The sequence below is a fragment of the Microtus oregoni genome, unplaced genomic scaffold (genome assembly GCF_018167655.1).
Source record: "Microtus oregoni isolate MIOR12 unplaced genomic scaffold, Mior012 000029F_ref0000214, whole genome shotgun sequence".
In the NCBI taxonomy this organism is placed as follows: Eukaryota; Metazoa; Chordata; class Mammalia; order Rodentia; family Cricetidae; genus Microtus; species Microtus oregoni.
The window spans coordinates 5,099,010-5,126,278 of NW_024543088.1; the positions used below are offsets into that span (position 1 = coordinate 5,099,010).

Consider the following 27,269-nt stretch of genomic DNA (forward strand, 5'->3'; position numbering starts at 1 on the left):
CACTAACCCTAACTAAGGCAGACAGTAAACCACATGGTCCGGTGTGCTTTCTGCAAGGGGCATCTTCCAGCCTGACAGGAAATGCGTAATAAAGATGGAAAATTAGGGTTCCATAAGAAGAACAAGATGTCAGGACTTCCCTGATCCTTGTGTGTGTCTGGGTTACAGGCACCAAGCCAGAAGACGCCCCCCCCCCCCCAGCCATGGCAAGGCTGTCTCACAGAGGCCTGAGTAGAGTTGTCCTGTCTGGGTTCTGCCTCTTGTCTCTCCTGGAACCAGGGTCCCACACTCTGCTGTTGTGTATAGGTACCTGTGTCATGTGTGATTGCGGAGGCCGAAGGAAGACATTCCCTGGATGTCCTGTGTAGGTGGAGTTTTCCTGTCCCGACTGCCTGTTCCCAAATAACTGACTCAAAGACTTAATATTAATTGTAAATGCTCGGCTGGTAGCTCAGGCTTGTTACTAGCTAACTCTTACACTTTAAATTAGCCCATGTTTCTTATCTACCCTCTGCCACATGGCTCATGACTTACTACCTCATTTTCTACACGTCCTGTTTCCCCTGAGCCTGTTGACGTCCCTCTCTCTCCCTCAACTCTGCCCTTCTTCATCCCAGCATCCTTAGTTTGATCACCCCACCTATACTTCCTGCCTGGCTATTGTTTGATTGAAAGTGAGACCCCAGCCCTCTAACATCCCTATATCCAAGTAGTCTGGGATGAATGATTGGAAGCATCACCCCAGCCCCTGGCCTGGGAGTTGCCCTGGTCCAACTCCAACTCCCAGCCTACCAAGTGCTGACCCCTCCCACAAGGAGGGTCAAGATCACTCCCACAGGCTATTTAGGCTCATGCCTGAAAAAGGAACATGTGGTTTCTGGTTTGCGTGGGCTCCTCTTCCCACCATGCTGTCTCGGTGGACCCAAGAGTGCCGCATTTGTTAAACACGGGCATTTTAGTTAGGTCTAATCTGGTTTGATTGGAGTTCTTTACCCCGGCGGAGCGGCTGGTATTAAGATTAAACCAAACAGCTATAGCCAATCAGCGTTTTATTAAATCAGTTTGAATGACGAATCTTTACAGCATACAGGAGGATTGTTCCACAGTCCTGCTCTGTCGCTGTTTGCCTTTTGAGACAGGTCTCTCACTGAACCTGGAGCTAGGCTGGCAGCCATCTTCCTGTCCCCACCCCCACAGTTCTCGGGTTATAGGCACGTGTGCAGCCATGCCTGACCTCTTATAAAGGTGCTAGAGATTCTAAACTGTTCCGTCCTGGAAGGGCCTGAATGTTCTAGAAGCTGACTGCCAGGCTGGCTATCTCACCTGTGTGACTTGGAGCACGAGCATGCACGCATGTGTGGCATTGTGCAAGGTCTTCAGCCAGGTGCTGCCGCTGTGGGTGCGCATTGGGAGTCTGTGCCCCTCTTGACGCTTGGCTTGGCCAAGGCTGGGCAAAGGAAACAGATAGGACATATGGCCTCGTGGGCACTGCCATCTGCTGGAAACATTGAGAACTACAGGCAGACAGCCTACAGAGTCCCGCATCGGCTCTCCTGGATCCTGTGAGAAGTCCAACAGTCCTTTTCGCGCGCCCCCCGCCCCCGCTCCTCAGCAGAAAATAGTCTTCCACCATACCCTACAGTCCCCAGAGGATTAAGTAACAATTCAAAGAGCTGTTGTTTTACAAAAGCATAATGTCAGTTTTGCAAAGGAAAGCAATTATATTAAACTTCTAATAAGTATTTCTGTATGCAAATATGTACATGTTTGCCTATATGAGTACTTGTGCACATGTGTGCCCATATATGTGGTTAAAGGCTAGACTACAGGGCAACCTCATGTCTCATTCCCAGCGACCCTCCACCTTGTGCTTCTTGAGATACCGTTTCTCACTAACCTGGAGATTGCTGGCTCAGCTAGGCTAGCCAGTGGGTTCCCAAGGCTCCTGTTTCTGCCTCGCCAGCACTGAGGTGACGGACACATGCCACCGCGCCTGGCTTTGATTTTGTTGTTGTTTTATTTTTGTTTTTTAAACATGCGCTCTGGGAATCAAACTCAGGATCCCAAGGAAAGCATTTCCCCAGTGCAGCTCTCTCTTAAGGGCCCTGTAATGGTTACTTTTGACTGCCACTTTAATGGAATTTAGAAGCATCTAGGACACGAGCCTTTGGGCATGCCTGCGGGGACATTTTCAGAGAGATTTAACAGGGAGAGAAGATCCTCTCTAAATGTGGGCACAATCCCACGGACCTGTGGCCTAAATTTTAAAAAGGAAAAATGACCTGCTGCCTCACTTTCTTTCCCACCACGATGGACCACCTGCCTTGTTACACCAAGAGCCAAAAGGAAGCCTTCCTGAGTCCCTTTGGTCAGGTGTTATAATGGTGACAAGGAAAGGCACAAACACACCTGGGTCAGTGCACCTCTACAGGGTTCTACTTAGTCTGCATCACCGCGAGATGCCTGAGGGACAGCTTGCTTACATAAAGGCTGCTTCCAAGCATCCTTTACAAAGCTTTGTCGACACACAGGGAACAAAACTACCCGGCCACACAGAGTGTGCTGGATGAAGCTTTTATTCAGGGACAATGGCAGGATGTCATGGGAATGAGCGGTACAAGAGAGGACACTATATCTCAGCAGGATGTCCAAGGGCCAACCAGCAGTTACAGCGACAGAGAACTGCTAACCAGCGGTTAAAGCAACAGAGAACTGCTAACCAGCAGTTACAGCGACAGAGAACTACTAACCAGCGGTTACAGCGACAGAGAACTGCTAACCAGCGGTTACAGCGACAGAGAACTGCTAACCAGCGGTTACAGCGACAGAGAGCTACCTTTACAGTCTTGATTGTCCTTATCCAACAGGTGCAGGATGCCCTAGTGTGCTAGGTGCGCAGGTAAGCCTGGATGCCTATATCTGTACCTACTTACCATCCTTTTATTTCCTTTTCTGTGTTCACTCCTTCTTTTTTCTTTCCTTCCTTCCTTTCTTGCTTTCTTTCTTCCTTCCTTTCTTTTTTTTTTTTTTTTTTTTTTTTTTTTTTTTTTTTTTGAGACAGGGACTCCCTATGTGACTCTGGATGTCCTGGAACTTTGTAGGCCAGGCTGACTTTGAACCTGTTCAGAGATCTGCCTGCCTCTGCCTCCCCAGTGTTGGGATTAAAGGTGTGTGCCACCACACCAGGCTTCTACTTATAATCTTTTAAGGTGTCTTTTGCCTCCTGATTCTTCCTTCTGCTACCTTGGGAGCAAGTGAATCTCTATCTCTCTTTCTCTCTCTCTCTCTCTCACACACACAGAGCCCAAATCTTCATTAGCTCCACCTTTCTTTTTGCTCCAACTTTTTCTTTTCTTCTTTTTTCTCAGGAGACCCTGATCTTACAGACTTCAACAAAAGAGGGTCAATTTCTAAAGCAGTCTTCTTCACTCCCCGGTGTTTATTCTGCCCCGCTCCCACCACCCAGCTTTCAGCAAGCAGGCAGGGAACAGAACAGCCTGGTGATGGAACTGCAGAGACAAAGGAGAGAGGAGCAGGCTCAGGGGCTGCATTTGAGTTTTGGCTCAGGCCCATCCCAGCAGCCAGCTTTGTAGACACACAGCAGATCATCTGAGATGCGCCACCAAACACGTGCTCATCCTTCCTTCCTTGCTGTAAGCGTGTGCCCATCTGAGTGTGCGTTACCTTTCTCTCTGCATCCGTAACCCTCTGTGACCTCCTTCCTAGTTCTCTCCGGTTCAGGCAGAATTGCATTGAGGAAGGCCTCAGGAATCCCCAATGAGCAACAGACGAGCTAACAGGAAAGCAAAGGGCGAGGGGCAGCCAGGTCCACTTGGGAGAGTCTTAAGAGGACACACGACTATCAGAATCCTGCTCTGCACGGGGGTGGGGGGGGCAGGGGGGAGAGCTTATAGCGGTGACTAGAGTGTACGGATGAGTGGATGACAGCTGGGAGGGCGGCACAAAGACAAATGACAACAGCTGGGCTGTACAGATCAAAGGCCAGTCTGGGCCAGTGGCCACACCTGTGTAAACCCCTCCTGCTCAGTAGCATACGCCACCCTGCCTGAAGCTCCCAATGGGTGATCAGTGAACACTGAGAGGAATGGGGTGGGTTGTTCACACGTTGTAAGTCTTCATGGGTTTGTAGAGGGGCGGCAGCAGCCCGTGGTTCTCGCGGACAATTTCCAGGTACTCAGATGGCGAGTCCAGAAAGAGGGATCCACAGCACAGCTGGCAGCAGCACTTGAGCCCAGTGACTTCCGGACTCTGGTCAGACAGGGGAGAAAGGTCAAAATCAGTTACCTATGGTGAACAAGACCCCATGGGTCAATTACCGCCCTTTGGTTCCCCTGCCAGCCTGTTCTGTGGACTTGAAAGCTCAGCAGGAGAGAGACAGTCAGATGGGGCACCAGCTAGCTCAGCAAGTCTACCATGTCTGTCTGGTGCATCATCCCAAACGTCAGGATTTAGCAGGACTCCCTCCAGGCAGACTGGTCCACCTACCCTCCCTGGATCAGTGGTCTAGCCTCCACCCTACAGGGCACCTACCCTCCCTGGATCAGTGGTCTAGGATCAGTGGTCTAGCCTCCACCCTACAGAGCACCTACCCTCCCTGGATCAGTGGTCTAGCCTCCACCCTACAGGACACCTACCTCCCTGGATCAGTGGTCTAGGATCAGTGGTCTATCCTCCACCCTACAGGGCACTACCTCCCTGGATCAGTGGTCTAGCCTCCACCCTACAGGACACCTACCTCCCTGGATCAGTGGTCTAGCCTCCACCCTACAGGGCACCTACCTCCCTGGATCAGTGGTCTAGCCTCCATCCTACAGAGCACCTACCTCCCTGGATCAGTGGTCTAGCCTCCATCCTACAGGGCACCTACCTCCCTGGATCAGTGGTCTAGCCTCCACCCTACAGGACACCTACCCTCCCTGGATCAGTGGTCTATCCTCCACCCTACAGGACACCTACCTCCCTGGATCAGTGGTCTAGCCTCCACCCTACAGGGCACCTACCCTCCCTGGATCAGTGGTCTAGCCTCCATCCTACAGGGCACCTACCTCCCTGGATCAGTGGTCTAGCCTCCACCCTACAGGACACCTACCTCCCTGGATCAGTGGTCTAGCCTCCACCCTACAGGGCACCTACCCTCCCTGGATCAGTGGTCTAGCCTCCATCCTACAGGGCACCTACCTCCGCTATGTCCTTCTGTTGAGTAGCACTCCGCACAGTCATGTACATGACGAAAACCAGCAACACGGTGATCAGCGTGGCACAGGGGAAAGCAAAGACAAATGGCTGGAAGGCTGGGAAGAAGAGAGCGCAGTTAGAGGCCTGGATATCTGGTGTTGAAATGCTGGCTCATGGGAAAAGGCATGTACTACCAAGCCTGATGACCTGAGTTCCACCCCAGGTATGAACACGATGGTGGAAGGGAATAACTGGCTTCTCATCGTTGTTCCCCGACTTCCACGTGTGTGCTGTGGCACATATACACATATACAAGCACACACAGCAGCCAGGCGGTGGGGCCACATGCCTTTATTCCCAGCACCAGAGAGACAGAGGCAGGCAGAGCTCTGAATTCGAGGCCAGCCCGGTCTACAGAGTGAGTTCCAGGACAGCCAGGGCCACACAGAGAAACCCTGTGTTGGAAAAAGAAAGAAAGAAAGAAAGAAAGAAAGAAAGAAAGAAAGAGGAAAGAAGGAAGAAGCCCCCACAGTAAATAAATATATAACTGTTTTGTAAATATGTCGGGTTTTTGTGTGTATTTGTGAGCACATGAATATATTATGTATGCAGATATATATGTGTGCACAGGTGTGTGTGGGTGTATGGAAATCAGGACAACTCTCAATGCTGTTCTTTAGGCTCCTCCTTTGGCTTTTTGTTTGAAACAGGATCAAGACCTCCATCAAGCAGGCCAGACTGGCCAGCTCCAGGGATTCACCTGTCTCTGCCTCCTAGCTATGTCCAGCTTTTTACACAGTTTCTGGGGACCGAACTCTGATCCTCACGTTTGCAAGGCAAGCACTTTATTGACTGAGCCCCAAATTCTGGCCCTAAAGAAGCAAGCACAATGGAGGTGAAAACAGGCAAACTCCATTAGAGAAATTCTTCTCCCATGAACATATATTCTATTTCCACAGGAAAATCCAGAATTGAATGAAAAATTTTAAAGCAACAACCTGGGACTGGGGAGATGGCTCAGTGGTTGACCACTTGCTGCACAAGTTTGAGGATCAGAGTTCAAATCCCCAGAACCCACATAAATCCCAGGTGGGCACAGTGGCTTACAGTAGTTCCAGCCAAGGAAGGTGGAGACAGGATTACCAGAGCCAACGGGTACAGAGTCTAGCCATGTTAGCAAGCTCTGGGTTTGACTGAGAGACCCTACCTCATTGAATAAAATGGAAGAGTGATCAAGAATGGTTCTTTTTAGATAATTTCATTAATATTTAATTGTGTGTGTACACACGTTAGTGCAGTGCCCATGTATGCCAGAAGGGGGCATTGGATCCCCCTAGACCTGGAATTACAGAAGTTATGAGCTCCCCAATGTGGGTGCTGGGGACCAAACTCAGGTCCTCAGCAAGAGCAGTGTGCACTTTTAACTCCTGAGCCGTCACTTCAGCGGGAGGATGATTCTTTTTATTTCTTTATGTGTATGATTGTTTTGCCTTTATGTCAATGTGTATCTGGTGTCTGTGGAGGTCAGAAGGCACTGGATCCTCCGGGGACTGGAGTTACAGATGGCTGTGAAACACCCTGTGGGTGCTGGGAAATGAGCCCGGATCCTCTATAAGAGCAACAAGTGCTATTAACTGCTGAGCCTTCTCTCCAGCTCCCCAGAAGATGATTCATAACACGAAAATCAGGCATCTACGCGGGCCTCTAACCTCACACCCCACCACACACATACACAAAGAAGAATAAAGTATGAGAATGTTTAAAAATATATCCCATAATCTACTTGGTAGTTGTTAGGTTTCAAAGAAACAATGGACAAGCCTCACTCAGTATCTGTGGCTCCTCCTTGTTTTCCTGGCATCCCCCGGTACCTGTGGCTCCTCTCAACACCCTTCACCATGATCCCTCCCTAAGCCCCTCCCTCCCAGGGGCTGGGCTTCCATGTCTCTTGCCCAAGCCTGATGCCTATAAGGCAACCATTTTGATCACTTGGTCTCTTGGCCCTGGCTGCCTCTCTTGGTCAAGGGCTCCTCTCTCCTCTCATGGTCCAGTTTAATCTGCCAGCCATGTTCAGCCTGTACTCTTCTGCTGGCTGCATTCTCCCTTCTATCTACCATAAAAGTCTTCTCTGTGCTTTAGGAGTGGTCATATCATCCTTTCATTTCATTTCTTTTCTTTTTTAATTCAGTGGTCTCTTCTCAGGGGCAGTTAAAGTCAGGTGGTCATGGGTTCAAATCCTTGCTCTGAACATGCTACGTGAGGCTCACCTGAGAGGCTGCCAGGAGAGAGCAGTGAGGTGAGGGGTGAGAATGTGCTGGCTTGGCAGCTGATCACTCTTCCTTCACCATCACGAGGCTGATTCCCAAGAAAAGGTGGTGTGTGTGAGTGTGTGTGAGTGTGCGTGTGCAGACGCACTTCCCTGCAGAGGCCAGAGGTCAATGTCCGCTATCTCCCCCAATTGCTCAGTACACTCTGCCTTGTTTTTCAAAGCTCATGTTTGTTTTGTTGGATTTCTTTTTTTTTAATTTGCACTTATTTAATATTTACTTACTCTGTGTGTGTGCGCGCGCGTGTGTGTGTGTGTGTGTCAGAGAACAACTTTGTAGAGTTAGCTTTCTCCTTCCACTATATCCTTCCTGGGGCTAGAACTCAGATCCTCAAGCTTAGCGGCAAGCCCCTTTACCCACTGAGTCATCTTGTCAGTCCATTCTTATTTGAGTTGTTCGTTTGAGGCAGGGTCCCACTTGGTAGCCCTGGCTAGCCTAGAACTTCTCTATAAACTAGGCTGGCTTTGAACTCACAAAGCTCTGCCTGCTTCTGCCTCCCAAACATTAAAGTTGTAGGCATGCACCACCACACCCAGCTTCTTCCTTATTTATTTATTTATTTATTTATTTATTTATTTATTTAGATAGGGTCTCTTACTGAATTCGGCTAGACTGACTGTCCAAGGAGCCCTAGAATCCTCCTATCTCTACATCCCTGCCCCTAGTACTGGGGTTACAGACCCAGGTTGCTGCATCCGCTTTTATGGGTTCTGGGGATTGGAACTCGGGTCCTCATGTTTGCACAGCCAGCATTTTACCTACCCACGGAGCCATCTTCCCAGCTCTGGGCCAGTATCTTCTCCACGGAATTCATGGAGTTCTGGACACTCACCAGAGCATGTTAGAGCCAGCAGAGCCCAAGGGACCCAAGGAGGCCCCTGAGGTCATCCAGGGCCTAGGCTGGGGTAGAGTTCTTGAGGTTCAGAAAGAGACCAGAGAATAGGGGGATCGGTAATGACAATGGCAGTGAGTAAGTGGGAACACGTGGGAGCTGATTTCTTTGTTATTGTTTAACGATGCTGATGTTCATGGGGGTGTCGGTGGGGTTGATGGGGGCTGTGTTGCTAGGTTGGTAGAATGTTAAGGACTGTATTGGCAGAATTTGGTGCTGGCGGTGGTGCTGGGCTGGGTAGAGTATTATAAATAGTATTTAGTGGGGGTGATGAAGTTGATAGAGTGTTAGGGATAGCAGGATGGGATTTGGTTGTGGTACTGATGTTGGTAAGGAGTTGGTGGTGGTATGGATGGGGTTTGGTGGTGGTATAATGGTCAGTATGGTGAGCTGGCGTTGGTAGAGTTTGGTAGTAATGCCTAGAGTGGTAGAGTGTTAAGGATGCTTCTGGTGGTGTTCGCTGTTGGTGCAGAGGTTGGCAGAGTGCTGGAGATGGTGTTGGTGGGGCTGGTGGTGGGGCTGGGGTGGCAGAGTGTCAGTGATGGTATTGGTGGAGCTTACTGCCTCTGCTAAGGTTGGCAGGGTATTCAGGATAATAATGGTGGAGTTTGGGGTTGGTGCTGAGATTGGTAGTGTTGATTGTTGGTGGAATCTGGCGATGACAATGTTGGCAGAGTCGGTGATGGTGGTGGTGGTGTTAGTGGCTTCAGCATTTGGTCATTGAAACGTGGACTGTTTCTCTACCCAGGAGAACTACTTGTGATGTTAGTGCTGGCGGAGTCAATTCTTGATAATCGGCGACCAAGCGATTGGCCGGTCACCAGAGCTGGTGGCAGGCTTTTGATACCTATTAATGGCACTGCAGCAGAAGGCAAGGTGTCACTTACTGGAGGGCCACACCTGAATCCTATGGAACTGGTCTGCCCTGCTGATGGCATTCTCAGCTCGGAAGATGAAGCAGTAGTCCCCGGGGTTCTGGAAGACGTGGGTCACGTTCAAAGATGTGCCGGTCACCAACACCGGGTGGCACTCTCTGTCCTCCACTGGGAGACATGCCGGCTTGAGGCCCCAGCACACCTGCAGAGGGGGGCTAGAGAGGAGCAGGTACACATTTTCAGAAGTGGCTTGTGACCACGCCCAGCGAAGGTGACAGGGTAGAAACTTCAGAGTCCTTTCCATATGGATACCAGGCTGCCCCGGTCCACGTGATGGTTCATCTTTAACAGGACTTAGAATCACCACGGAAACAAATCCCTGGGCATGTTTGTGACAGGGTTTCTAGGTTAGGTTAATTAAAGTGGGAAGTCCCACCCTGAATGTGGGTGGCACCGTTCGATGGGTTACAGTCCTAGATTCAATAAAAAGGGAAAAGCAGGCTGAGTACCGGCATCTATCACTCTCTGCTTCCAGACTGTGGATGTCATGTGAGCAGCTAGCTAAAGGTCCCTCTGCTCTGCCTCCCCGCCACGAACTGTGAGCTGAAGTAAACCCTTCCTCCCTTCGGTTGCTTTCACCTGGTATTGTGTAGCAAGGAAACAGTTAACTAATACATCTCAACATCAAACACTCCAGATGCAGGAAATCAAAAATATGGAAGAGAGCCGGGCGGTGGTGGCGCACGCCTTTAATCCCAGCACTCGGGAGGCAGAGGCAGGCGGATCTCTGTGAGTTCGAGACCAGCCTGGTCTACAAGAGCTAGTTCCAGGACAGGCTCCAAAGCCACAGAGAAACCCTGTCTCGAAAAACCAAAAAAAAAAAAAAAAATATGGAAAAGCTCCGCCCACAGTTCTTCCCCATTTCACAGCAACAGGGCAGAACGCTAGCGTGCTTGCACGAAACCCAAGCTCTTCAAGGGACAGAACAGGATCTTTCCCGTCACTGGAAGTCTAGAGAAGCCACAGAACACACACACAGCACTCTGGGGGTTCACTCACCTCCCGAGGAATTTCAGGCTCATTGTCAACTTTTGGAATGTCTGCAAGAGGGTGGGCGCCGAAATCTGGATGCCTTGAAGGGCCTCTGTAAGAAAGGAGGAAGCCGTTAGGCCCGGTGGCTGAGGATCAATACGAGCTGCACAGCCCCTTAGCATGCATGGCCACCCGTGTCCTTGTCTCTCAGCCACTCTCTTACCCACTGTCTCTAAGCCATTGACTATGCCAGAAGAAAAGCACCAGCCAGAACCAGAGGCAAGGAATCCTCCCAAGGGCTGGAGAGACAGCTCTTTGGATGTCCTAATTAGTTAACTGTCATCCTGACACAGCCTAGAGTCACCCGAGAAGAGAGTCTCAATTGAGGGATGGTTCGGGTCACATTGGCCTGTGGACATATCTGTGACGGATTGCGAGAGGACCCAGACCACTGTGGGCAGCACCACTCTCTAGGCATGAGGTCCTGAGCTAGTTGCATCTGATCTGGTGATGAGCTGCCACTCTGCAGGCCTCCATAGCCTCTGCTGTACTTCCTTGACATGAGTTCCCTGGTTGGAGGGAATGTTGTGTGGAATAGCAAGTAGGCCTGCCTTCAGGTTCCTGCCTTGAGTTCTTTCCTTGACTTACTTCACTGATGGACTGCAGCCTGGAGTGTAAGCCAAATCAACTTTTCCCTCCCCTGAGTTGCTTTTAGTCAGGATGGGTTTTTTTTTTAATATTTATTTATTTATTTATTATGTATACAATATTCTGTCTGTGCATATGCCTGCAGGCCAGAAGAGGGCACCAGACCCCATTACAGATGGTTGTGAGCCACCATGTGGTTGCTGGGAATTGAACTCAGGACCTTTGGAAGAGCAGGCAATGCTCTTAACCTCTGAGCCATCTCTCCAGCCCCAGGATGGGTTTTTTGTTGTTGTTGTTTCTTTCGTGTTTGTTTGATTTTGAGACAGATTTCTCTGTGCAGCCCTGGTTGTCCTGGAATTTGCTCTGCTGAGCAGGCTGGTCTCAAACTCAAGAGATCCGCCTGCCTCTGCCCCCTAAGTGCTGAGAGTCAAAGTGTGCGCCTCCACCACCTTGCTTGTCAGAGTGTTTTATCACAGCAAGGGACAAACCGGAACCGCCGGTAAAGTGTAGAGATGCATTTCACCCCAGCACCTGAAAAGCTGCTGGGCACGGCGACATCTGCTCGGAATCCCAGCGCTGGGCAGAGGAGATGCATGCATCCTTGAGAGTCACCGGCCACCCAGACTAACCTACTAGGTGAGCTCCAGGCCAGTGACAGATGCTTGTATCAAGAGGAGGGTATTGAGCCAGGAATGGTGGCACACTCCTTTTATCCTAGCACTTGGAGGCAGTGGCAGGCCAATCTCTGTGAGTTCCAGGCCAGCCAGGACTACACTGTCAAAAATGATTAAAAAGGTGGACTGGCATCTGAAAACTCAAGGTTTTCTTCTGACCTCCATGTGCGAATGCACGTAAGTGTATACACACACACACACGTTATGCATGGACTTGGGTGGACATGCACATCATGCATGTACCCACACAGCCACCTATACACACATACAAAGAAACCTCTGAAAACTGCCCAACATCAGGGAGCTAGACTGAGGCTTCCCACCCTCCCGAGCCAGCTTTGATCTGAAGCCGTAATAACTAGAGAACAAGGACCATCAAGGACCAGCTCCTTAGTGGTAGGTGTCTGGTCAAGCTCCGATTTGGGGGCAGGATGGCCTGAACTCAAATGCCAGCTCTGCTAAGGAATGACTGTGTGACTCTGTCTGCAGCCTTGGGTGGACTCTCCCGAGCAGACATGAACAGTGGAGATGGCTCTGAGAATATCCATTCAAGTGCAGCCCCATGCTAGCACAGAGTCACGTGGATCCGGAAGGATCGCTGTCTTGGGCTCCTCAGGCACCGTCAACCTGGCAGGAGACCTACCCCGAAGCCTTAAGGAAGCCGAGAAGTCTCCGCTCTTCTGCACGATGCCCTTCGTGGCATCCGGCTTTGTCTGCTCCCATTCTGCCACCACCCTGACCTTCACCGTGAAGGTTCCAGCATTAGAATAGTTGTAATAGGCCACAGGGTTGTCGGTTATCAACAAGGTCCTACAAGAAAACGAGAAGGGATCTGAACGCAACCGTTTCCCCTTCCAGGAATTCGGAAGTGCATCCCGCAAAGCATCATGGAATCACCTGTATCTCCAGCGTTCGAGAGGCTGAGGCAGAATCTTAAGTTCAAGGCCAGCCTGGGCTACACAAAGCTTTGTCTCCAAAGTGGAAACAAACAAAAACCAAAACCCGTAGCTTTTAAATTTAAAGTTGTTGGTTCTAGCTTTCTATGGTTGTGTTTGTTTGGTTTTGACTTTTGAGGTAGAGGCTTATGAGCCCAGGCTAGCCTTAGACTTGCTCTGTAGCCCAGGTTGGCCTTCATATCCAGATACTCCTACCCACACACCCCTCCCCCGAGTGCTGGAATTAAAGGCCTGTGCCACCATACCAGGGTCTCATCCATTCTTAGGGTGGGGCAGATTCCTCAGTGGTTAAGACCATGCTCATGCAAAAGACCTGAGTGCAGTTGGTTCCCAGAATCTATGCTGGGCAGTTCACAACACCTTTAACTTGAACCCTGGGCGACCTGTCACTCTCCTGTAGCCCCAACGGGCACCGGGCACTCATCTGCACTTATCCATACTCAGACATGAACACACACGCATTCATGTGACTAAGAAAAATAAAAACAAGCCTAGAAAAAAAACAAGAACAATTCAACCAATCAAGATTTCTTTTGGGGTTAAGCCCTTTAAACCCCTCAGGGTCCAGAAAGATGGCTACGACAGGGGAAAACTGGCTAGGGAAAGGGATCTGGGGGAGCAGGCCTAACTGACTGACTCAGCTCCTTCTTCCTGCTTGTTTCTTTCCTTGGCCGTGAAGAAAAAAGAGAAAGGCGAGGAGAAAAGGGCTGTTCTCCACAAAGCTTTGGGTTTATGTAGGCAAGCAGACAAGTTAGTAAGCCCGTAGGCGGTAACAATAGTATCAAACAGGCATTTCACAGAATCACAAAAACCAGGTGGATCTGACAAGGAGGCGCCTTAGGCCTCAGAGGGGGCTTGATTTGAATTAGCGTCTAGCTGGTTGAGTTAAAAGGAATCTCTTTTGGAAACTTTGCTTTTGACTCCAGCACGGTGCCCAGGTGAGAATTTTCCTCTCTGAAGCTAGTTTTAGCCGTATAAACAGTATTATAAAAGGCTATGATCTTATGTTAGCTGAATCCAAGGTGAAGGGTAATATAGAATATCAGTAATTTGTTTAGAGGGCCAGCAGATTCCACCTTCTAGTCTGCTGCTAGAGCAAATATACCACCTCCTGTTTGGGGTTCCTTTCTTACCAGTGCGTATTGTCAATAAAGTTGTGGGGGCCTAGTTTTATGTAGATTTTGGCTGTGAGAACAAAGGTTTGACTGAGTAGATGCTTTCACACCAATGCTTCAAGGTGTGGGGAAGGTATTGGGTTGCCCAAGGTGTGGGGAAGGTATCTGGTTGCCCTACAGGAACAGTCAGGTTTACACTGCCGGGATATCTTAGAAGGAAGAAACGCCATGATTCCACGAGGTTTCTACCGAATTGACAGTGACTTATACAAAAGACAGGAGTTCCCGCAACTCTGCAAACCCGGTTCTTTACAATATTATATAGAGAGAGAATTTGCCTAGTGGTCTGTCTGCTGTACTTTTACTGTATAATACTTGTGGGCTCACATTTGACGTTAATAAGATGCCTCGGTGGGTAAAGTACTTGCCACCAATCCTAATGACCTGAGTTTGATTGATCCCCAGAATTCGTGTGGTGGAAAGAGAAAACTAACTCCCACAAGCTGTCCTCGAACTTCACACACAGGGAGAGACAGAGAGAGGAAAGATTTCTGTGTAGTTCTGCCCTGGGACTCTCTTTGAACTTACAGAGATCCACCTGCCTCTGTCTCCGCCCCTGCCTCTGCCTCCTTGTAGTAATAAGAGGCGGCAGGGCTGCGTCCCCCACACCCGGCCGCCCACATGGCTAGCTTATGCCCCAAAATAATTACACAGACACTGTATTCTTTTAAGCACTACTTGGCCCTTTAGCTCTAGCACTTACAGGCTAATTTTCACATCCCGATCAACCCATCTCTAATAATCTGTGAGAACCGGTCTTACCGGGAAGATTCTAGCCTAGTCCATCCTGGGTCGGAGCTTCATCCCAGGAGCGGGGCATCGCGTCTGTCTCTGAGGCATCTGCTCCCGAGAGAGCAGAGCTGTGTAGTCTCTGACCTCACTTCCTCTTCCTCCCAGCGTTCTGTCCTGTTTTCTCCTCCCACCTATCCTCTAACCAATAAAATGGGCCAGGGCAGTGCCTTTATTAGCCAATGACCTTCCTCCATCACCTCCTGAGTGCTGGGTCTAAAGTGCACACCACCACCTGGCGGGATTTTATTTTTTAATAGAGTAAACAGCTGGTCATGGTGGCCCACACCTTCAATCCTGGAGAGGCAGAAGCAGGCATATCTCTGAGCATTTGAGACCATCCTGGTCTGTATAATGAACTCCAGGGCAGTCAAGGTTCTGTAGTGAGACCTTGGAGAGAGAGAGGCAGAGAGGGAGAGAGGTGGGAAGGGAGCGCGGGAGGGGGGTGGGGGGGGGTGGCAATGCATACCCGTCTCCGAAGTCCCATCGGTAGAAGAAGGAAGCTGACTTGAAGAAGTCACTCGGGTCATGGAGGAGGAAGGAGATTTTGAGGGTTTTCTTGGTGATGTAGGAGTTCGGCCAAGACACAGAGGAATTTTGGGTAATGACTAGGTTTCCCACAAGTGACTCTGAGCAAGACAAAAGGAGAGTGAGTCTCAGAGGCAGGGAGAGCCAGAGCGTGACCTCGGGCAGGAACAAAGCAACCACTCCCTGGTTCATCCTCCTCCGACCTTCAGAACTACGTGCAGTGTGGGGGACCCCACAGATCCCTCAACACAGAGACATCCCAGTCACCCCCTGCTGGCAGCGACTCACAGCACATGCCAAATGCTCAACCTGTGTCCCTGCCCCCACCTCCCTTTCACAGTGACACTACTCTTTCTGGCAAAGAGGCCACCCACCAGGAAGAAAGGCATGGGCTGAAGGAGGACATGATGCCTACACTTGTAATCCCAGCACCTGGAAGGCTAGGACAGGAGGATCAAGAGTTCAAAGCCATCCTTGGCTATTCTGTGAGTTGGAGGTCATCCTGGGCTACATGAGACCCTGTCTCAAAACAAACCAATTTGCATCAGAACTGAACACATATAGACTATTTTTGCTGTTGTTAATATTGTCTAAGAAATACAGCGTAACAACTACTCCTACGGGGTTTATATTGTATCAGACCCTGTGAAACATGGGGGTGGGATTTAAAGGATGTGGGAGGGGCTGGGAATGTGGCTCAGAAAGCGGTCAATTGCCTAACACACAGGAGGCTCTAAGTTCCATCCCCAACACCAAGAACATAGTGGAGGACTAGAGCTGGTGCAATCACAAGGACCAGAGTTCAGATCCCAGCATCCACAAGGGATGGCTTGCAGGACGTCTGCGGCTGGAGCGTTGAGCTGTCTGCTGCCCTCTTCTGGCCTTTGTGACAACTGCATGCATTTTCGTTAGCAGAGTTTATGTGCTTGGTTACATAAATTCTGTGCTTGCATTACTTCCTAAATAATTTTACAAACATAGGCATTTCCACTCAGGACATTAAAACTCACCTGAAGGGTCATGATTAATAATTGCATAAATTGGGACTATTGAGATGGCAACCATCTCAATAGGTGAAGGCACCTACCATTGAGTCTGACGGTCTGAGTTCAATCCCCAGGTCCCACAGAGAAGAAAGAGAAAATCAACTCCTGCAAGTTGTCCTCTCACCTCCACATGGACACCATGGCCCAGGTACCCACATACATGTACACCCTCACTAAATAAATAAATGTAGTAAAAAAAAACACTTTTAAATACTTATATACATTAGCTGCGTGTCATAGCATATGCCTAAAATCCTAACCCTGAGGAAGCTGAGGCAGGAGGATCTTCTTGACTTCAAAATCAGCCTGAGCTCTCTAACAAGACTCCTTCCCTTCCACAACTCCTGAAAAAGGCACACGAATTACTTCAGTGTCTTTAATCAGTCCCCTAAGGGTTGTGTATCTCCCGTGTTTATATCCCGTTTTCCCTATTATCATCATCTTGCGCGTCAAGCATTGCTCAGGTGAAGGCTGATTTCTTGAAGGTAAATTCATTTGACTATAAGCCCCAAGTGGGTGCTGGGATCTGGACTCTGGACCTCTGCCAGAGCAGCAAGTCCTCTTAACTGCCAAATTGTTTCTCTAGGTGTGTGTGCCTGGTGCTTTAGGAGGTCAGAGAAGGTTGTTGGATTGCCTTGGGCAAGAGTTACAGACAGTTGTGAGCTGCCTTGTAATTGAATCACAGTAGTCTTCAAGAGCAACAAATGCCCTTAACCACTGAGACAATTGTCCAGTCCTTTAAAAAAAAACTGTTGTAATTACATTTATTTGTTTATCTATTTATTTATTTATTGTCTATGTGCATGTGTGTGTGTGCCTGTGTGTGCAATCATGCCATGACATGAATGTCAAGGTCAGAAGGTAACTTGCAAGAATAGGTTCTCTCTTTCTACCATGTAAGTCCTGGGGATTGAACTCAGGTCTTTCAGGTTTGCAGCAAGCACCTTTACCTGCTGAGCCATCTCGCTGACCCTATTTTCCCAACTCTTTTTTTTTTTTTACTTAATGAACAACCATGAAACAATTCATGTTTATAATTTGCATTTGTTTGATTACTGCCAATTATCAAGGCTGGATTTTTTTTTTCTGCCCCAAGAGCTTGAGAACAGCAGAGATGGCTCAGTTGGTGAGGTGCTTGCTTTGAAAGAATGAGTCAAAAGAGCTGGGCATGGTGGTGGATTGCATTTGTAGTCCTGTTACAGGGTATTTATTTAATTATGTAAAGATGCGTTGCTGTTTTACCTTGCCTGCCTAAGGCACCTAACTGGTCTAATAAAAAGCTGACCAGCCAATAGTGAGGGAGAAGGGATAGGCGGTACTTCCAGGCAGGGAGAGTAAGGAGGAGGAGGAATTTAGGTTTGGGGAAGAAAGAAAAGGAGATGACAGGAAGCCACCAGGGAGATGCCAAGGGCCAGACAGACAGACACGGAGGAATCAGGAAAGTAGGGCATACAGAATGAAAGAAAGGTAAAAAGCCCCGAGGCAAAACATAGATGAATAGAAACAGGTTAGAGTTAAATGAGCTAGTGGGACAAGCCTAAGCTAAGGCTGACATTCATAATTAATAACAAGTATCTTAATTTGGGAGCTGGTTGTCGGCCCAAAGAAAATGCCAACTACATAATCCCAGTGCTGGGGCTTAATGGCCAGCCAGCCTGTCTAACTGGTGAGCTCACCAATGGGAGATCCTGTCTCAGTCTAAAAGGGTGGATGCAGCCTGAAGAACAATGCCAGAGGTGCTCTCTCTCTCTCTCTCTCTCTCTCTCTCTCTCTCTCTCTCTCACACACACACACACACACACACACACACACACACACACACGCACGCACAAGAACATATACATTCAAACACACATGCATAAGACTTGAAAGCAGGCCTGGTGGCGTATCGCAGTGGTAAACTCTTGCACAGCATGTTCGAGGCCCCGGGTTGCCCAACATGGGAGAGTTTTGAAAGCACATAAGTAAACAAGAAAGGCCCTCAGGGATCCTCACCTTTGATGGGGAGGACCAGAGCACTCCTGGCTAAGGGCTTGCACATCCAGCAGTCGACAGCAGTGACCCAGACAGTGATTGGAAAGTCCCCAGGCCTGTTGCCCACCACATGGATGGTTGAGGTTAGATTCTTCTCGGTCTTGGCAGTGAGAGTCAGTGGCGCGTGGATCCAGTGGAAACGGTAGAGGTGGGCGTCTGTAGGCAGGGACAGGTTGCCATTGTCCTTGATCACCAGGCTGGCTGAGATGGTCACTTCTGTGCCAATGGTAGCGGGACCATCAGTAGTAAGACTAAGATTATAGAGACCTAGGAGACACATGCAGGCCAGGTTTCAGGAAGACAATGAGGAATCCCTCAGCAACCTTTCCAGTCATCAATAACAGCATTGGGGCCAGCAAGATGTCATCACATCAAATCTGATGGCATGAGTTTGATTCCCCGGTCAAAGAAGAAAGCCAACTCCCCCAAGTCTTCCTCTGTCCCCTTCAAATAAATGTAGCATTGCAGAGTGTCTCTGTTTATTTACAGGGGATCCTTAACAAGACCCCTACTTGATGTCCAGACCCACAATATCCTGTGTTTTCATCCTTGTTCATTTGTTAGCTCACTCATTCACACATATGGTTCATGGGGAACTTTGAATCAGGCGCCATCAGAGATTAACAATAGTAACTACTAATAAAATGGAACCAGCCTTTAATCCCAGCATTTGGGAGGCAGAGGCAGGCGGATCACAGTGAGTTCGAGGCCAGCGTGGTCTACAAAGTGAGTTCCAGGACCGCCAGGACTGTTACACTGTGAAACCCCATCTTGAAAAACCAACCAACCAACCAAATAAATAAATAAATTAAATTAAACTAAGATTGGTGGTGACGGTAATCCTAGCTCCAGAGAGGCTGAGGCAGGAGGACTAAATGTTAGAGTCCACCCTGGGCTACATAATGATCGTGTTCAAGGCCAGTTTGGGCTATATAGTGGGACTCCAGCTAAAGAAACAGAACAAAGCTGGGCTGTTGTAATTCATACCTTTAATCCCAGCACTCGGGAGGCAGAGGCAGGCCTACGTATTCCAGACTGGTGTTGAACTTATGGCAATCCCCCTACCTCCCTGTCTAGAATGAGCTGATACATGCTCGTGCCACCACACCCAGCTGGGCTCCACTCATTTCACTAAGACCCACATTCCCAGCCAAAGTCCCTGAGTGGGGCTCACGACTTCTTAGGCATTGATACAGCAAGTAGTGTGCATTCCCTTTGTACTCTGTCTGCACTGTAACCAAATGTAACTAAGTGTAAATTAGCCTAATGTTACTGCTTGCATCTATTTAAATAAAGCTTTATGTTTCTCAGGCACTGCACCACCACCACCACCATCATCATCACCACCACCACCACCATCATCACCACCATCATCACCACCACCACCACCATCATCACCACCACCACCACCACCATCATCACCACCATCATCACCACCACCGTCACCACCACCACCACCACCATCACCACCACCACTACCACCATCATCACCACCACCACCACTACCATCACCACCACCACTACCACTACCATCACCACCATCACCACCACCACTACCACCATCATCACCACCACCACCACTACCATCACCACCACCACTACCACCACCACCACTACCATCACCACCATCACCACCACCACCACCATCATCACCACCACCACCACCATCATCACCACCACCATCACCACCACCACTACCACCATCATCACCACCACCACCACTACCATCACCACCACCACTACCACTACCATCACCACCATCACCACCACCACTACCACCATCATCACCACCACCACCACTACCATCACCACCACCACTACCACCACCACCACTACCATCACCACCATCACCACCACCACCACCATCATCACCACCATCATCACCACCACCGTCACCACCACCACCACCACCATCACCACCCAAACCACCCTTCCACTCCACCCCATTCCCCCCACTCCCTGTGTTTAACAACAATGTTGTGGCTAGTGGTCAGTCTTCCGCAGGCACACAGAATATTTCTGTTTACCCAAAGCTCTATTTCCCATGGGTGGTCCCTCTGAACGTTTGCTCTCTCTTCACTCCTTGTCAGGGTAAAAAGAGCCCCGCTGGGATCAGGTGGGGCTGGGCATACAGCTAAGTGGGTGGAGTGCTTGCCAGGAGTGAAGGAAGCTCTGGGTCCCAGTCCATGAATGATGGTGACAAACACCAACAGTCCTAGCACTCTAGAGGCGGAAGCAGGAGGTCCACAAGTTCAAGGCCATCCTCAGCTACATAGTGAATGTGAAACCAACCTGTGCTATAGAAGTGTTTAAAACAAAACAAAACAAAAAGCCAGCTGTCCCAAACACCAGCCACAAGCCTCTGATTTTCTCTTTCTTGTCACACCTCCCTCCTTTACGTCATCATCCTATCCCTTTTCCAGTCCCCCCCTCCACCCCCTTAACCCCTCCCCCACAGTCATCTGGATCTCTGCTCCTGGCCCTGATCTATACCCCACCCCTTTCTGCTCCAGCAAGCTTCTAACATTTGCTCTAATGTAATCACAAACCTTCTTTTGGGGTTCCTCCTGGCAGCCAGCCCCTTTAACTTTTGCAATTCCAGAAGGCACACAGTGGCACATGCTTTTAAACCCAGCACTCAGGAGGCTGAGGCAGGTGGGTCTCTGTGAGTCTGAGCCCAGCCTGGTCTACAGAGTGACTTCTAAGCCAGGCAGGGCTGTCTAAAAAATAGAAAAATTCCTGGTACCCAAGTTGCTGGATCAGTGGAAACAACACTGCTGCCAAGCCTGATGACCTGAGTTTGATCCCGGGATACACAAACATTCTGCTGAAAAAAAAAAATCTAAAAGTAAAAAGAATGCCCATTCTGCCAGAAGGCAGTAAGTTTTTAGGAAGTTTTCCCATGCCCTGATCCCTCAATGCTCTCCTGACAGACTGGGCCCATTACTGTCACGACCACACTGAATGGAGACTTCTCCTCTTCCGTGTGCTGTGAATTCCTTGAGGACAAGGGTCACCTGCATCTTTATTATGCAAAAAAAAAATGTTTACCATGTAGTAAGGAGCCAGGGACATGGCTCTGTGGGGATGAAGACCTGGGTTCAATCCCCCAAACCCATGTAAGAAACAGCCAGGCAAGATGAGGTATACCTGTCCCTGGACTGGAGGAGGCAGGGACAGGAGATCTTTGGGGCTTGCTGGCCAGTCGAGCTAATGAAATCAGTGAACTCCAGATTCTACTGTGTTTAAATTTTATTAAAACTAAGATTTGGGCCTCATGGTCACGTTAGCAAAAACCCAAATGTCTATCTATATCACAACCATGTGTGGTCAACATGAGGCTGAGTCATACATAGATGGACAGCGTCTGAGGAAGACATCCCAGGTCTTCCTGTCACCTCCAGATACAGGAGCACGTACGTGAATGCATGTGCACCATCGTGCATACCCATGCATGCCCACAAGCACACATACACACATGCCCTCCACATGGCCACGAGTGTGCATGCACACACTCAAACACCCACAAGTGTGCACACACATACACCCATGCACGCATGCACACGTGCCCACAAGTGCACACAACTGTGCACACATACACACATACACACATGCACACACATGCCCTACACATTGCCACAAGTGTGCATGCATGCACTCACATGCCCACAAGTGTCTACACACCTACATCCATGCACACCCATGCACGCACGCCCACACCCATGCACGCATGCACACCTGCCCACGAGTGCACACACCCACAAGCGTGCAACGCACATACATACGTGCATACACACACACTCATTCACACACACCTACACAAACTGTATGGTAAGTGTTCGGTGGGACTTCTAAGTCACGTGATTACCTGGAAAGGAAGATGTGGCAGAGTCCAGGCCACCTGACACGGTCGCAGAAGACTGTTCACCTGGGGGCTACTGTCTGCACCCCTTCTGTGTGCCCCACCCCCACAGGTGCTGGCGTTACCTAGCATGGACATGTTCCTCTTCAGGATGAGTCCACAGGATACCTGCTGGAGTCTTCAGCAAAACCAGGAGAAGGTTCTGTGTACAAATGTGCCCCTATTTATCTCACGAGGACTTTGGCTTCAGTCTTTTCTGTTGCTCTGCCCCCTGGTTCCTATTATGAATCCCTTTCCTTCAAATCCATGTGTTGAGTTATAAAGCTGTTTGAGCCAAAATGCTAAAGGCATAGGCCATTACTGTTACCAAGACTCCATGGGTTTGAAGGTTAATATGGTCACTATGGTGGGGTTTAGTTTAGTTTAGAGACAGGATCTCTCTGTGTAGACCAGGCTGGCCTCGAACTCACAGAGATCCATCTGACTATATATTCAATATGACCAGCTGCCATGGCCCCTGCTGCCATAAATTCCCTGACATGACGGACTCTATTTTTGGACACTTATTTATCATTTTTGGGAAGGGATGCATGTCTGTGCGTATATACATGCATGTGTGTGCTCTTGAACATACATGTGCATGTGTGTATCACAATGGGCATGTAGCAGGGGCGTCAGTTTTCTCCATCTAACATATGGGTTCCAGGAACCAAATTGAAGCAGGTGCCTTTACCCTCTGAGACATCTCTACAGCCTCATTTCCAATTTTTTTTTTTGTCGTAGCATTCAGGCAAACGCTAACACAAAAGGAAAGGGCTGCTGTTGCTATCCCCCGGGTTTTTTTTTGCCCTCCTCTAGTTGGCAGGCAGCACATCTCTTTCGTCAAGGGCTCTTACCTGTCACCCCTCCCCCTCCACGCAGCCCCTTCTTCCTCCCACTCAAGTGGAGGAGGAACAAGGACCAGAGCGAGGCTCTAAGGTGGCGGGCACACTAAGCTGCATGTTAATTGCCATCCAGCATCTGCAGTGAGATTGGGCTGACGCAGATCGGTTGCCATGGAAATGGAATCAGGGGGCAGCTGGCTGGAGCCGGGAAGAAGGAGGACCCACTGATGATATTGTTGCAAATGGCTGCCTAGCTCCTAGGAATTCCCACCAGCCCTGCCTGGAAGAGACCACAATGGTCTTTAAAAAAACAAAAACTAAAAACAAACAAACAAAACAAAAACAACCCCCCCGCAAAAAAATAACCAAAAAAAAACAGAAGCTGGACTAGAGTGATGGCTCAGAGGTTAAGAGACATTGCTGTTCCCATAGGATTTAAATTCAGTGCGCAGCATCTACTACAGACAGTTCACATCCAGATCCTGGGGATCTAATGTCTTCGTCTCGTCTCTACAGCCATCCAAACACGTGTGAACATACACTCACAATGATAAATGTGCATGCACATAAATAAAAATAAATTTAAAAATTAAAAAGAAATTAGAAACAGAAGCTGCACCAGGCATGGTGGTGTACCATGTCTTTACTGCACCTGAGAGGCAGAGGTCTGCAGATCTTTGTGAGTTCAAGACTAGCTTGGTCCACACAAATGAATTCCAGGCCAGGTGAGGCTACATAATGAGACCCCTGTCTCAAAACAGAACAGAACACCACCAACAATAAAAACGCCCAAAACAACAAAAAACTGGAAGCTGGGGCTGGAAATAGAGCTCAGCTAATAGCGTGACTACCTAATGAGGCCCCGGGATCTATCCCCAGTACCTCATCATGCTGAGTGTGGGGGCACACGTCTCTAACCTCCAAAACTCTGGAGGCGGAAGCAGGAGGATTAGAAGTTCAAGGTCATCTTCAGACCAGCCTCCCAAGTCACATGGGTCAAGGTGACCTCCTTCTTCTTCTGGGCTTTTGGGAAGTGTCCAGGGTATCCAGGCTAGGGTGGGCAGTGAAGATCTTTGCCAAGTGTGGCTGGCATCCCCTGTGACTTTGCTCATCCAAGTTCATCTCTCATGTTTGGGAGCCCAGATGAATAAGGAGCACAGGCAGCCACCAAGGCAAGGGCTCGGAGGCACCCCCAAATGTGCTCAAGTGACATGGAGCTAAATGTGCCGAAACAGAAAGAAGGGGCAATTGCCTCAAAAGCATGGCCCCAGTTTTCCTACCAGGTTTCCGGGTTTCAATGTTTCCCCATGATACATGTGAGGCCCGGAATATTCTAGAAATGGCTACTGTGGCCTTTTCACACAGCACATGTAGGCAGTGAAAAAAACTGCCAAACACGTCTGTGATGGTCTACATAACACAAAAATCCACCTGCTCTGCATCTCAAGTGTGTGCGGTGTGTGGGTGCGTGTGCGTGTGCGTGTGCGTGTGCGTGTGCGTGTGTGTGTGTGTGTGTGTGTGTGTGACTAGAGTGGCAACTCATGCTTACAATCCCAGCACTGGGTAAGGGGAAGTAGGAGGGTGCAAGTTAGAAGCCAGCCTGGGCAATTCCTAAAGACCTCATCTCAAAATAGATATTGCCTGATGTGATGACACACGCCTTAATCCCTGCACCAGGAGCCTGGAGAAGGAGGACCTCTGAATTCGAGACCAGGCTGGCTACAAAGTGAGTTCCAGGACAGCCAGGGCTATACAGAGAAATACTGCCTTGAGATAGATAGATAGATAGATAGATAGATAGATAGATAGATATAAGTGGGTGGGGAGAGAGAAGGATGGGTGAGTGGGAGGGCTGGTGAGTGGGTGGAGGCACAGAGGGATGAATAGGTGGGTGGATGAATGAATGGATAGACAGACAGACATATTTTATTGTGTATTTCTTATAATTTAAATCACATAATTTCTAGACATATAAGCCAGTGGATCAGGGTGTCCATTTCTAGATGAATTCTATGTTGAATTTCCAGGAGAGGGAGAGAGTGCAGGTAATTTTATATATGCAAAATTCCCACACAATCCTTTGATGCATGCCAAAAACGCAGGTTGTTTTTTATTTTTAATTTACTTCGTGGTTCTGCTGTTCTCTCAGATCTGTACCAGGTTCCCTCTCCCCGCTCCCCCACCTCTTTTAATGGGCGGATGTGCGGTGAAGAATGATGTCTTTTTTTTTTTTTTCCAGCTGCTCACAACCCACCGGTCTCTGACAATTCTCGAACCTGGGTCGTTTGTTACTCCTAAAATGGGGTAGGAAGGTTGATGTTGATCTTTTCATCACGGAGACATGGGTCCTGGTGAGCCTGGGGAAGAATCTGTCGGCTCAAGGTCCCATTTTTTTTTTTTTAAATCATTCCCAGGGAGGAAATGGCAGACTGGCCTCCTCAGCTGTAGACTAGTACCTGCGCCGCCCCTAAGCCAACGCAATCACGGTGGAAATCTCTAGAAAAAGGCGACATCTTAAAGCAAAAGCGCTGCCCCATGCAGGCAATGGGGGGCGATTCTCCCTGGGGGAGGCTGAGGCACCACGACCTCTCTCCCAGCCCACCCGGGGTTCCCAGCATGCATCCATGCTCCCTGTCCCTCCCCCCCAGTGAGTACCAGTCCCAAGCATCGAGATGGATGTGTTTCCCAGGGCAGAGTGCTGGAGGCAGGCATCGAGGGAGAGCAGGGAGACACCCTTAGTGCTGGGCGACTTCTGAGCACAGGGGTGTCCAGCAGGGGTACGACCCCCGAGTCATCTCGGTAGCTCAAGTTCCAGATAGCACTGGACAGCTCCAGGCAGGCTCTGGCTTGCTTACCTGCAGCCACCCTCGCCGGGCCGAAAGGCAGGAGGCAGGCGAGCCAGAAGACAAGGCGGAGGTAGGACCAGACATCGGCAGCCTTGGCCATGGCGCAGCGTGAATGCCGAGGGGCTCCGGGTGGATGCGCAAGGAGCAGGGCTGGAGCTCCGCAGTGGCGACTCCGTACGGCTGTGCGTGGAGACGACGCAGCGCTCCACTGTCCCCGCCTGCAGCCACCTCCGCCCACACAGCCCTCCCCGGAGCCTCAGAGTCCCTCCCCTCAAGGGATCACACACAGAGGCAAGCCTTACTTCACCAGGTGCGCATGCTCTCTTCCAGCATCTTGCTTCTGTCTGATCCAGAGCCATCTTTCAAGCCCTGAGACAGGGTCTCTTTACTGAACCTTTAGCTCATCAAGTTAGTTAGACTGACTATCAAGGAGCCACTGGAGTCTGCCTACCTCCATTCCTCCCAGCACTGGGGCTACAGACGCTCACCGCGACTGACTTTTGCACGCATGCTGGTGATCCGAACTCAGATCCTCATGCTCGTGCAACAAACAACTCACCAAGCCCCCTCCCTAACAATCTCTCTTACTGTCCTTCACTGCTTTGAATCCATTTTGTGCTTATAGAATGTCTCCACTCAAACTAACTACAGTTCCCTACTGATGAATGAATGCACACACTTGCCTCGTGGCGGTGGTGCACGCCTTAATCTCAGCACTCGGGAGGCAGAGGCAGGCGGATCTCCGTGAGTGGGAGGCCAGACTGGTCTATAGAGCGAGTTCCAGGAGTGGTACTGGAAAACCCTGTCTCGAAAAAGAATTCAATGTACACACTTAACTGTTGTTGACTAGTTTTGTTTTTTCTTTTCTTTTCTTTTCTTTTTTTTTTTTTTTGAGACAGGTTTTATTGTGTAGCCCTGACTATCCTGGTATCCTGGAACTAGCTCTGTAGACCAGGCTGGCCTCCAACTAACAGAGATCGGCCTGCCTCTGCCTCCTGAGTGCTGAGATTAAAGGCGTGGACCGCCACTGCCCAGCTTGCTTTTGCTTTTTGAGACAGGTTTTCTTCTGGACATCTCAGGCTGGTCTGGAACTCACTTTGTGGCCATGTGTCATTGTCTTCTTGGGAGGACAGCTATGCCCCTGCTCCTCCTGAGATCCAGCCAATGTTTCCCCTTGCCTAGATGGGGTGCCCCTGATCCCGTTAGGCTTCCGTACTCTATACACTGTAGTACTTCCCTGGGCCACAAGCTCACAGATGAGGCAGAATTCCATACCGCTGACTAAAAGGTACAGGAGGGAGTGGTTGAGAGAACCCATGCTTCTCTTTCTATGGGGAAAACTCAGCAGTCAATAGGCCCAATCTTGAGAGTCGCTGGCAAGTAGTTGCAGCATCTCAGAAGAAGATAGTGGCTGTCATGCTCAGAGGACCAGGGACCAAGGATAGGTATGGCTGATAGGACCTCATTTCAGCAGAGTTCCTTTGGGCTAATATTTCTGGGAAGTA

General features: G+C 49.5%; 1 protein-coding gene across 1 annotated transcript; it reads right to left on the bottom strand.

The window, feature by feature from the left end:
* Nucleotides 1-3,062: 3,062 nt before the first annotated feature.
* Nucleotides 3,063-25,995, bottom strand: Tmem130 (transmembrane protein 130). Its single transcript, XM_041678233.1, has 8 exons — nucleotides 25,774-25,995; nucleotides 18,134-18,439; nucleotides 15,034-15,193; nucleotides 12,288-12,454; nucleotides 10,350-10,434; nucleotides 9,303-9,505; nucleotides 5,200-5,312; nucleotides 3,063-4,269 (listed from the first exon to the last, which is right to left on the bottom strand). Exons 1-8 carry the CDS (start codon nucleotides 25,862-25,864, stop codon nucleotides 4,120-4,122), a joined length of 1,275 nt encoding a protein of 424 aa, XP_041534167.1. The 5' UTR covers nucleotides 25,865-25,995; the 3' UTR covers nucleotides 3,063-4,119.
* Between the last annotated feature and the right edge of the window lie 1,274 nt (nucleotides 25,996-27,269).

Bases quoted from the DNA above. Each gene is read 5' to 3' on its own strand.
- Tmem130 (XM_041678233.1), bottom strand. From the start codon at position 25,864: ATGGCCAAGGCTGCCGATGTCTGGTCCTACCTCCGCCTTGTCTTCTGG. The intron at 18,440-25,773 runs GTAAGCAAGCCA...TGTGTCTCCTAG, and splicing joins CCCGGCGAGGGTGGCTGCAG to GTCTCTATAATCTTAGTCTT. The intron at 15,194-18,133 runs GTGAGGATCCCT...TGTCTTGCTCAG, and splicing joins TCTGGTCCTCCCCATCAAAG to AGTCACTTGTGGGAAACCTA.